General features: G+C 39.3%; 1 protein-coding gene across 1 annotated transcript; it reads right to left on the bottom strand.

Annotated features, from left to right (window-relative positions):
- Positions 1–1335: 1335 nt before the first annotated feature.
- On the bottom strand, positions 1336–5827 carry mmp13b (matrix metallopeptidase 13b). Its single transcript, XM_075474469.1, has 11 exons — positions 5735–5827; positions 5491–5601; positions 5137–5264; positions 4881–5029; positions 4656–4781; positions 4410–4565; positions 4144–4264; positions 3014–3147; positions 2771–2930; positions 2520–2623; positions 1336–2099 (listed from the first exon to the last, which is right to left on the bottom strand). Exons 1-11 carry the CDS (start codon positions 5825–5827, stop codon positions 1999–2001), a joined length of 1383 nt encoding a protein of 460 aa, XP_075330584.1. The 3' UTR covers positions 1336–1998.
- Between the last annotated feature and the right edge of the window lie 7269 nt (positions 5828–13096).

Genomic DNA, 13096 nt, shown 5'->3' with positions numbered 1-13096 from the left:
ACATCCACATGATTGGGCCTGTGGATCAGTCTCCTTGGCTCAGTCCACACGGCTTCCCAAAATTTTGCAAGACCTACTTTTCTGACTTTTCAAAACTGGGCACAGTCTGAATGTTTAATCATACATTTCACACAGCTCCAAAGGAGATCGACTCACAACAAGGAGGACATCTGCTGATATGATATGGGCTAAGTTAATACTGAATAAATTAATGGATTGAGACACTTTAAAGTCATCTTAAGACTGAAGCCTGGGTAAATCACTGGCATGATGTAGCATATGAACTCCGCAGTTCTATCAAGTAACCTGCCCCAAAAACGACTTTAAGTATTCTGAGCACATCAGCATTTTTCAGTCAGAAGACTGTGATGCTGTCAAAGCCTTGATAGGAGTGCTCTCTAGTGGAGAAACGATGTAACTGCATGCTGCAGAATCATTTGTCTCCATGTCAAGCATGCAGATGAGAGAGTGGAATAGCACCTCATACCAGTGCAGTTAAACCCTTTGTTCAGATGCATATCACCAAACAAACTACATGTGTAAGACATTATGAGTCCAGCCCTGCCAGAATTGTGGTCTACAGGTTGCTTATTGTTGGGGTATATAGCCTACTACAGTGTGCATTTACTAAAGCATTTGTTTACAGTGTGTATGAAGTAAAGATGCATGTTGTAAAGATTTAAGCTGTATATTTGTGCAACTAATAATATGCCCCCCAGAAATTCTCTACACGGCTTTTCATATGATAATAAAAGCCTGAGAAAGGATGATGAGTTAACCCATTTTCAGTAGACAACGCTGAGTGTTGCGCCAGTAGTGCGCCATCAATCAAGAAGTTGTCAAGGACCGGTGGCTGCGCAATGTTGGGGCCCCACTGACGTTCGTCGGTTGAGAAAAATATTGTGCCAATGAAAACAACCACCTGATGCCAAAGAGAACCCAAATAAAAATACATCAATAGGCCACACAGGCACATGTATAAGAAGTCAGTTAACTTCAGTGTAAGATAATGTCCATCACAAACACTATGGAACCACTCCCTGGCTTGAGTGAATGAGCTAGAGATGTGACAGTATGTTGTGGTGGGCTAAGGTTTTAAAAACAATATATATATATATATATATATATATATATATATATATACATATATATATATATATATATATGTAATCCAATGAGAAGCTATTGTGTCAGAGTTAAGGAAAAACACTCATTCAGCCCTCAGACAACAGAGAAGAAATTTTATTTAATAGATCATTTCCAAATGTTTTTTGAGAATACAAGGTCATTCATAAAAGTGCTTAAACAACAACACTTATTGTGAAATCTGGTGGATCTTTCTCATTGTTTTTCCTGTCACATTCAGCCCCTTTTGTTACTACTCAACATATAAAAGGTTTTATTGATGCAGAATAAGGCCTGCAACATTAACAATACAAGACCATCCATTTTGTCATTCATATTTTCTTGCTCTTTTATATTTGATTTAAAAAAAAAATGTTATATTGCTAAGTTATCTTTTGTACTTGTGTACAAAGGAATGCTGTTAAATAGGTGGTTTCATCACCTTAGACTCTAATCCAGTTTTATACACTAGTACTTAACAAACAATCAAAGCGATTAAAACTGATAAGTTATTGGTTCAAGTTCTAGCTGGTATTGACCAGAAAATCAGATGATGTGCTCACTGATGAAGAAATGTGACACGCTACAGGCATCATAAAGAATACCTGTAGTGGAACTTTAATATAAATATACACTTGTAAAATAAATAGCTATAATACAAGATCTTCTATTACTGGAGAATTCTGAAGCATCCTGTGTCCAGCATTAGCAACAATACACAGTTATTTTAGTCATCCCTGCACCTGTCCATTTCGCTGCTTACAATGGACTGCAGCTTGTCTGAATACGCGTGGTTCATCACAATGCATCACATATAGCCAGCTATATTTAGACATGTTTCTAAGTCCTGGGTGACAGTCGCAGTTCTCCTGTTCAGCAGTTGAAAATGGAATTAATCCTCATGATACGAAGGACCTTCCTTGCGGTGTAACTGTACTCATACTGCACGTGTTCATGGAAGAAATACAAGTATCCTGAAAGAGAAAAGAGTGGTATAATTATTAGTGAAGGTAATGCTGCTTTGCTGAAAAAAAAACTTTTTTTTGTCTTGTATACAGAAAAGGAGCAGTGTGAAGTATTTAGCGACTTCTAGTGGCGAAGTTGTAGATTGCAACAAACTGAATACCCCTCGCCTCACGCTGTTGGAAAAACCACAGCGGTCACAGACAACATGGCCCTCTCCAGAGCTGGTGTTTTATTTTTTTTTTGTCTGTCTGAGGATGTAGATATTTGTAGATATGACTTTTAAAAAACTAAAGAATTAATCTTTCCATGCAACTCTACTCCAGATAAAACACATTGTTTAGTACATTCTATTTTTTACCTATAGATTACCCTGAATGTTACATACTGGAACTTTGAATGTATTGAGCATTTGATAGTTTTTATAATACCGTAGCGAAAAGCAGCAGCGTCGACCTCATCATCCATTCCTGGAAAGTCTTCCTCCATGGATCGTGGGAAGCCACTGTCCATGATGCCTGTTGCTTCATCATAGCTTTGGGTGCCAAACAAAACAGAAACATTGAAATATAGAAGTCTAAGTAGCAAGATTGAGTTCTGGTCCCTAAAGTTACTGTTCTGTGCTAATTTAAAGATTTACGACTGTTAAATTATCTGACATGTAATATGGATGTCCACATACCTCCAATAGTCTTCTTCAGTGAAGAGCAGAGTTTTGCCAGTGTCTTTAATGTGCACAGCTGCGTCTATTTTCCTGACGGTCTTGGGAAGACCTAGTTTGTGTATGTACTTTGGGTAACCATCCACAAGGTTATATCCATTTAAAGCCCACATTCGAATCCCTGTTGAAACACCGAACAGAGTTTTGTTGTGTACATACAGCGTCTTGTATTTAACAGACAACCAGAAAGTACATAAGACCTACCACTGAAAATGATGACTAAATCCTTCTCTGGGTTCTCATATGCTGCATCAACTTTGTTCGGGAGGGAGGGCCATGTTGACTTGATCAATGTCTGCTCGGGTTCCACCATCTGAGGATGGAGACGCCAATAGAATCTGCAACAAGGTCATAAATCACAATAATCAAACACATGGTGAGTTTATCAAGTTATATTGAGTGAAACTTCTGAAAAGCCTAGAGTAATTCTTCTCCCACACAGAAGTTTTATAATGGCGCCTCACTAGTGGCAGCCTGCTGCAGTAGCCCTGGACATGTTGTGTCCTTCTATGCAGCTTCTTGAGATTTTCTAATGAGCCTATTTTTTTCTGTGAAAACTCAGATGTTTAAAACATTTTCCAAGCTGGTGTGGACGCTGTGTGGCTGGAATGGTTTGTGCTGATTATTCTGCTAATTCTTTTTATATCTGTTATTATCCATGACCCAGGCAATGGGAAAGTTGTTTGCATGTTGGAGCAGTGGAATGAGCTTTCCAAAGCCTTAATAATGCCCATAATAAGACCCCCCATCCAACTGGCTGAAGAGGATGTTGTGGCTGTAGAGTAGGGAAGTGGAGACAAAGGAGGAGGAAGTTTAATCCATTTATTCCCTTGATTGTCATGGGAAATGTGAGATCACTGGCAGATAAAATGGATGGACTTGGAGTGCTGACAAGGTCACAGGGAGAAAATCAGGAAGGCAGTATTTGTTTCACCTCTGTTAACTGCTGTTGCGATGTGTGATTGTCAGCTAAGTTGCTGCCAAGCCACGGAAACAACACCCAAATCCACTGATGGCGATCTCTGAGGATTTCTACCACACCTCTTTCTGTCACACTTCAACTTTCTAAGTGTTTGTCAGCTGATTTTTGATTTTATCTTATTTTGTTGTCAATCTATAACAATAGCATAACATTTTCATAAGGATTTATGCTTCAACAATATAATTTATTATATTGTATTAGTCAATTGAGCTGAACTGAACTGAACTGAACTAAATTAAAATGAATTTAACTGAATTTAACTGGAGCCATGGCGTATAAGTTTAGATTAGTCTCACGATGATGAAGATCTTAAGCGCCATATTTGTAACAGGCAACTCCTACTTTACTGTACCTGTCTTTGAAGATGATGGTTTCTCCTCTGAGCTCTGTGACAGCATCAAGACTCAACATGGGATCACATTTGTTTGGCGCCTCAGGCTTTGGCTTCACTTTCTTTGAGTCTGGATTCGCTCCTGGAATTGACATCTGGCATTAATGTACGACACTCATACTACTCCTTGAAAAATAAACCAAGCCTTCAAATCTTAATAGTGAGAATATTATTATATAATACATACAATGACGCTAAATCTAAACATAGATTATGCATCTGCCCACCATAGAGAGCTTGAATGCCTTCAACGTCATCCTCAGACAGCGGGAAGCCTGTACTGTAAGAGTAAACTGGATACATCAGGGCACCTGCATCTGATGAATGGGACATGCCGAGGGCGTGGCCCAACTCATGGGCTGCCACTATGAACAGATTGTAAGCTGTGGGGGAAAATCGATGGTAAATTTAAAAATATTGTTGACCTTGCCAAAGATCAATGTCATTGTTGAATATCTGACAACTATTATCACTTGATGAGTCTTTAGTCCAGTGTTCATCCTCATCAAAATGAGTGTCTCCTCCAATCCCTTGGCCGGGAGGGTAGGCATGAGCCAACAGTCCATCAGGCCCATCAAATGGGTTGTAGTCTCCATGCTCTTCAGAATAAATGGCAGAAACAATATGAACCATTATAATGTAGATCTATGTGTCGTTTCAAAACGCTTTAAGAATACATTGTTGTAGGCTTTATGTACCTTTTGACCCAAAGCTTATCATGATGTCAGCATTGCCTTCGTGCAGCTTCTGAAAAGTCAAAGGGGTGACATCAGCCCAAACGTTCAGCGCCCTGCGGATGGCTCTGTCTACATCAGACCTCTTCAGATCTGGTGTGTAATTCAGTATCCTAAAGCATCAAGGGACACAAGAAAAGGAGAGTTGGTGAGTAAGTTACAGTCACATGACTAATGCCAGGCCTCACAAATTTGTCTTCAGGTATGTTTCACTTCATACCTGAATGTTACATTGTTGTTCTGCCATTTTAGGTGTCCAGGGAAGTGGTTGTACTCGCCAATATCTGGGACCCCACACCTGGCTTGCTTCATCAGGTCCAAAGTGTTGTCGTCCAGATTCCCTGTAACCTTTACAAGCAGAAGAGATTGAAACAAAATTTGTCACTTAGGTGCATGCGGTGCCAAATTACAAGAGGAGATGTCAGTTTAGCAGTTGCTGTAACAGTTCACAAGAAGCACATCCTCCTTCCTCTTTTTAATGTGAAATATTGATTGTATTTGACCAAAAGAGACATGTAGGAAAAGAAAAACTCTGAAACCATGGCATAAATAGATATTTTCCACATATGGTCACCTCGAGTTTGAAGAATCTTTGCATGTCCATTATCTTGGTCTGAAAGGCACCTGATGACGATTGTCGACCTTGGTAACCAGCTGGAAGACCATAGAAGCGGCGAAGGTATTTCTTTTTGAAATAAAGAAAAACCAGTCAGATAGACGCTTACACAGTAAATGTTTTTTGATCAACTATGACAAAACAGCCAACTGAAACCAGCTAATAAGGCAAAACAATGAATGAATAAGAGCTTAGATCTCACCTCTGCTAAACTCCAGTTGTCTCTGTCCACAGGCAGCAGAGGCAGAGCAGAGTAGTTAGCGACCAGCGCCAGCAGCAACAAAAAAGCAATCATTGTTGTTTACTCTGAGTTGTCCAAACCAGTGTTTGGAGTCAAGACGTTCTGAAGGGTTTTTATAGTGTTCTCATTCAACTTTTTTTTTTCTTTTCCAAAGGATCCTGGTGATTCATGTAAAAACACCTAGCCACTTCCTATTCTGCATGTTGGGAATGTGCTTGTGTCTGTAAATCTGCAGTGACTGTGGTTTGAGGATGCTGTTTTGCACTAAACAAAAAAGCTTTGATGACCCCCCCCCCCCCCACACACACACACACTACCTCTGGCTTCTGGTCATCATCATCAGTGGAAGTTAAATAGTATAACAGAAAACAGGGAATTTTTCCATCGTGCTGCTGTTGATAGTCTCATGATAGTCTTGAGTCTCATGTGTCTTAGTTCATCTGAACACGTCACATGGCAATGTGAAATCTAAATTTCAAACAAATGATTTACATACTTCTTATGAGTTTGATCATTTTCCAACAGTGGTCAGCATGCTGTGATTACTGTCATCCTGGCAGGACATGAGTTGGTGTATAAGATTTGATTTGAAGTATTAAAAGCATTGTTACTTGATGTTGGTGTGTTCCATGTTGCCATGTAAAGTCTGATTCAGAGTTACCAGGAATACACAAAGCATAAATATTAAACCGGATACCATGATGACCCAATTCTGAGGAACTGTAGGATGTTTTTAATCATAGCATCGAAAAACCTCAAAGCCATTCCACTTAGATTATATCTAATTTATATTATATCTTAGAATGCAATGTTTTCAAACATAGCAGCATACATAGTATACAATGTAATACAAGGTTCATCTGATCATAATTAGCATATTTAGGGATTGTAAAATATTTATTAGGTTATTACTATACCATAAATGTACTGGATATGGCTTGCATTTATGTGAGTGGTGTTGTAGAAACAATATGTTGGCATTTATTTACAGGAAGAATATGTAGTCCTTACTGTGATGTTTTCCACCTCTAACCAAGTAGTTTGGTTCTCTAACTCTAGACAAGTAATGGTATTCCTGAAATACAACCAGGGGCCTGTACTATAAGCAAGTTCCTCATAAACCCCCCATACCCCCCACCCTAAACACACTTCCTTTTTCTCATCTGTGTTTTCCATCCTGACAAGTTGGAAGCTAGTGATATGTAGCCTATAAAAATGTCAAAGGTAACTTTTTCAACATTATCTTTCATATTACAAGATAGAAAAACTGCTCTCCATTACTGTGGTTTGGTGGAAATCCAGTCTTATTTGCTATGTAGCACTAAGGTTCCGAAAATGCAAGAAGAACAAAACGAGTTAAAGAGCCAGAGCTTGTTTGGTAGAATATCTGCCTGAGATGTTCACAAAGCTTTCAAATGTGTTTTATGACGTATGAAAGATTTGAATGAAAGCTGTATCCATTTATGTTAGGAGCCAGTGGCTGCTTGGCCTCGCTAGTCGTGAGCCACTGGTGCCAGGTCCGGCCGAGCGAACGGTCTCTGGCAAGGCCCATGAAAGGTTTTCCATTACAAAAACTTCAAAAATTTTGACAACAATGAGTTTTTGGGGGATTCATGACTGCCAGAATCAACTCTTAAGTCAGTTCTCAGTATTACATTTCAAAATGAAAATTTGGCTGGCAAATATATGTAGGGTTATTTCAGAGAAAGGTAGGTAAATACTAGCTGCCTCTTACTGTTACTTCTCCATTCGTGTTTCTGAGACAGCACATTGGAATGCAATTATTAGCTCCTGTCAAGATTGTAGAAAAAGACTGGTCAATGACCATTAGATTTGTCGTCTTTTAGGCACTTACTGCCATCCTAAATCAATTAGCAGTGAACTGCTGCCCCAGCGATTGACAAAACAATTGCTCTGATTGTCAACATTCTTTTGGAACATATGTTGCTGCGCAGCCAGAAAAAACCCAGATCTCATTCACTGCCTGAAAAACAGCCATTGGGGTGTTAGTCAATCATGGTTCGTCAGCTATAGTCTGATCACTTCAAAAAACTAAACTGAGCTTACACCTCCATGTAGAGAAAAATACATCATAATATGGTAATGTATGTCATAAAAGTCTAAAGATAAAAAAACAAACAGAGATTAAAAAAGGCCTTTCCCAGGTGCACTCTATTAGAGATATCATGTACTGTGCATAAAACAAACAATCTAACCCACACATTGCCACATCTTGCAGAGAGACAAATATTTTTGGAGTAACATCAGTGTTGAGGTGGTGGCTGAGAGTGCTTCTGACTCATGCTGGGGAAGTTGAATGTTGGGGGGGGATTTTTGCAGTTATTTTAAAATGTCACCAGCAAATAAACATACACATACATAAACACTGTGGGAGAACAGACACCACTGATCTGTGCTGTGTGTGTCTGTGCTGAGTTGTGAAAAATCCAGTTGACCTAAAAAGTCCTGTGAACCCCTCCCTGTGCCCTCAGTGACTGTTACAGACATAAGAAATATATTGCCAAACTATGCAGAATTGACACATTTCTGAAAAAAAAAGGTTTTGTGATGTTTCAGACAGCCCCGTGATTTTGTGTGTGTGAGTCACCAGGTGCAGTTTTTAAAAGAATGTATTCCAGTGGGAGATGCCGTTCGTATTACCTGAGGGTGTACTATGAATACTACAAAGCAAGTTCAACACAGCCAGGCTTTCTTGGTTTAAACCGTCTCAACAAAACCTAAATCACCACTCAGAGATAATGGGTACTTATGATAATGGGTGATTATGATGCTTTTTTTGTCAACTCATGTCCGCTTCAGTATCTTTGCATGCTCAAATAAAATGGGTGTTTTATGCATTATTTGACACTTTGCCTACACAAAATGCATCCCCCATGATCTTAGGTCTGTCATTCTCCACTACCTTTGGAGGTGCCGCCCATTTTGACTTTGGGACTTCCAACCCATACTCGACACAGATGTTCCTGTACAATATTCCTGACACTTGGCAATGGTGTCCCATGTATGTTGTACCTGCCTGCATCTTACACCTTGCTGCTATGATTTCTGGAATGTCTCAGAGGCCTGTTTGCCAAGTTTGCATCTAGGGTCTTGTGTGGTATGGTAGTCCCTGGCTTCCGTAACCAAGGAAGTAACCAAGGCCAGTTCTTGAGCTGCCATTATTAGCGCCTCCGTATTGTCTTTCAGACCAACCTTTTCTAGCTACTGATAGGATTTCTCGAAATCAGCCACTTCTTCAACTGTCAAAGGTACATGCCATGCAGAAACTGATCCTTCCATGATGGTTCCTCCTCTTCCTCTTTGCCTCCTCTGAGACATTCACTTGGCAGTTCATCACTGAGGAGTATCTTCTTGATGTATTCCTGGATATTTGTTGTGACACTTACTAAAGACTGGCCTCCCTCTTTCTCCTTTGTGTACAATCTCAGCGTGTTGGACTTGGGGTGAAACTCTCCATGCATTGTGAGGAGCTTTCTTGTGTAGATATCAGTGGTTTCCATCTCCTCCTTTGGCCAGGTTATTATACCAGCAGGGTATCTGATGACTGGCAGGGCTTGTCTGTTGACCTGTGTAATTCCAAGGTATTTGTAGCTGTTCTGAATGTCTGCTATGCTGCCCTCTGGTAACCCCATCAGTCGTAATCACCTTGCTTCCCGTTGATGTCATTCAGTTGCATTTAACTAGTTTGAATGACATGATGTATATAAACTTGATTGTCAATTGGCAAGCTTCGTTGTAATTTCAGGAATGGTCCTCCTGGCTTCTTAAAACGTGTCTTTTGAAGATAAGTTTTGGAAGAGCTTTGGGTTTGTTCTCCCTCTTGGCTCTGAGTTGGACCTTCTTCTTCTGCTTTCGGCCTCTCCCTTTGTCAGGGGTCGCCACAGTGAGTCAATCTCGCATCATCGATTTGGCACGTTTTATGCCGGATGCCCTTCCTGACACAACTCTCACCATTTGGCTCTGAGTTGGACAATCACTCCATAAAACCAGTTGCTACTGATTTACAGTCCAGTTCTTGGAGTTACTTGGCATACCTCAGCCTCTTCTCCTTGTTTCCCTTTCTTAAGAATGGCTTCCTGAAAGCCTCCATTCCATGAAAACTATTCCTAATGAGGCTTAGTGAACAGGAAATGCACAGTATAATCTATCAAGGCTCAGATGAATTCATATCTTGTGTGCTGAATTTATTTTTTCTACTTCACAAGGACATCACTTTCAGATTCTGTTAATCTGCTTTAGATTTTTTTCCTCTTTTGTCCTCCATGAATCCAGTTTCTAAGGACCCAATGCAGTTCATACCAAGATACGTCAAGTTTTCAGCACATAGCCCTTTGGGAATATTACTTTATGTCTGTCAAACTGACTTATCTTTGGCATTTTTCATAGACAAACTAAAGAAAACTTTGACATCCTGAAGAAATATTGCTTAAGCCGCAAGCAATATTTGACATGACACAGTACAAAACTGATACTGCAATTCAATTTGTTAACACTGCAGTTCTACAAATAAGATCCAACAAATGGTCCTGGCTTCACTGAGCAACTGCAACCAGAGACAAGATACTACCCTGCCCTCTTGTCAACACAAGAAGGCAGCAGAGACCCAATGCAACAGCTTTCCAGGTTAGTTGAGAACTTTGAAGATGCAAATGATTCTATCACTTAGACGTCTTCTAGTTGTCAGTGCTCGTTGACTATGTGACACTTTGGCAGATGTTGCTGTCTGTTTATTTTGTTTGTTTTTTCCAGAGAATTTTCTGTTCATGATGATGCTTTGCTCGTTTTGTGCTTGAACAGAATGTGAGCTCACTTTTGCCTCTCTACCCTTTCACGAAAGGCTGTGGAAGCGTTTTAATAATCAAACAATATCATTTAGTAATTTCTGAAATAACCATTGTCAATTTGTATCTTTATGTCCAAGACAAGAATATAATATACAAGTAAAGACTTTTTAGAACTTAGGTGAAATTTTCACGTGATTACAGATTCTTTAGAATTTAAATGACATATGTTGGTATATATGTGTGTGTGTGTGTGTGTGTGTTTGTTTGTGTTGTTGAAAACTACTTAGTCAAAATGCACAATCTTGGTTTTAATCTTGGTTTCAGTTGCAGTATTTTATAGCAATATTTCTGAGCCAGAGTCAGGTTCTCTTAAAACAGTTTTTCATGAACTCTGTGGTCATGCCTTTTTAAATCCCTGCAAAATTGATAGTATAGTGATGCGTTTATTAGAACTTATCACTGTATTTAGGAATTTACAGTTTGGACTAAGTTTTCCTGAGTGATAGGAATTGATGGAGAGATGTGAATATATTATTAATGTTGTCTAGTTCAGTGTTGTTAATAATGTGCAATCACTTACCTTCGATATATCAATAAAATCCCCTGTTAGGAGAGAACAGCCTCCAGTTCTGAATAATGTGGTAAAAGAAAATGCTTTTGAATACTCATTTTAGACCAGAAAAGATTTTTTCTCCAAAATTGGAACATGTGTATTACTTCTGTCCTCTTCTCTGGCATGGCAGTCATGGACAAAGCTATTATGCTGAAACAGAGGGGTTTGAATAAAAAGTCAAAAGAACAAGTTCCACTACAGTCTACAATTTAGATTTTTGTGTTTGATGACTGTGCAGAGTGGAAATGTGCAAAAGTACATGAACTTAAAAAGTTCAAACATTTTAGTCCATATTAGACTTATCAGTGCAAACAGAGTAATGCAATTTCAGTGTCAATGCACCTTGTCAGTGATCTAGGGCTTCAAAAAAAAGCAAGAACCTGGCAGAAGGTCAGAACTTACAACACCGGATTTGGTTAGTATCCACAGGTATGATTTTTGCTGTTTTTTCAAGAACACAACTCTGTAGAGTGACATAGTGTCACAGCGTTTTCACTATTTTGAAAAAGTCATGTATTGACTGTTGCCTTACATATTCCATGGGACAAAAGGTCATTTGGAATTTGCAGGGGTTGAAGAATTGTGCTACACAACTCCCTGACAAATGAGAGTCAAGATCTAGTTCATTACTGACTGCCAGTACTTTTTAGTAACTTTATCCTTTAAAATGGCATTTTGACATTCAGCCACAGCGTTTCCTGTGGTTTCACTTGCTGATTTGTTTCTTTTTTACACTTTAAAAACTACTTGGTCAACAGTAGATATCAAAGTCGAGATGGCTACAGTTAAGAAAAACACCATGCTAATAATGTATCGTATCAAAAAAATAATTTTCCTGGATTAATGGCTGCTGAGTCTAGCCCTCAGGGCTGAGGTCACAAAAATTGGTGGACACACAAGCCATATGTCCTTTTGAAATACATTAAAAAGTTGAATAAATAAAGAGATTTTGAAAAAAAAACATTTTCTTTTACTTGTCTATTTCAAGTTTTCTGTGACACTGGGTTGCAATAGTACCCTGTAGTATACCATTGACTCTAACTAGTGTATTGTATGAAACAAAAATTCAAAATCCATACTCTTGTCTTGTTTTTGTTTGTTCTCTGTATGTGAGTCCTCTCATGCTGCATTCTGATACTTGAATTACCCAGGTATTTGGAAAGGTCTCTCCCAGCTTGTAACCTGGCAGTACTGCACTCGCACTCTGAAATACCACCGCTGGTTAAATCTGACCACATTACCTCGTCTGTACTCAGACTGTAAAACCAAAGCAACACAGATTCTTAAAGTCTTCCCTACAGAGGGAGGCTGTTGGTCCCATAAAGCTCCACAATGACCAATCAACTGTAATTGTAGCCTGAACGTACCGCAGCACCACCCTTGCCAGTCTAGGCATCCTGGCTGGTGGCAATTTTATTTTGTGAAGGCCTCAAATCCACCCCTTGCGAAGGCCTCAAATCCACCCCTGCAAATCCACCCCTGCAATTTCAGCTCCCTTTCCTCTCATTGAAAGCTCTTCAGAATGCGTGGGACTGAGAAGTGCCTCTCAGGTCATTGTATTGAATTAGTCTGGAGGGAGTTTAGATGATATTCTTCCTCAGAGGCTCTTTTGAGGGAATCATGTACATTTTATATGGTATAATTACCAACATGAGACCATAAAATGAACAGTGCATGCATTTAAATCCTCATTTTTGCAAGTATGTCACATGACCAAAAAAACCCTAAACGTTCAAATGACTGTTTTTTTTTTTTTTTTTTGCTGTCCCTCACACTCTGCAAACCCCTCCCTAAATCCTTTGTACTGTATGAGGCTTTCCAATGATTTGCGAGTGGTATGAGTCACAATCATCATTTAAAAGGCTTTCTCATTAACCAGAACTTCCATGTGCTTAAACTGTAGTA

Source organism: Odontesthes bonariensis, chromosome 9 (assembly GCF_027942865.1).
Source record: "Odontesthes bonariensis isolate fOdoBon6 chromosome 9, fOdoBon6.hap1, whole genome shotgun sequence".
Lineage (NCBI taxonomy): Eukaryota > Metazoa > Chordata > Actinopteri > Atheriniformes > Atherinopsidae > Odontesthes > Odontesthes bonariensis.
This window is presented reverse-complemented; position numbering and strand designations above follow the sequence as displayed.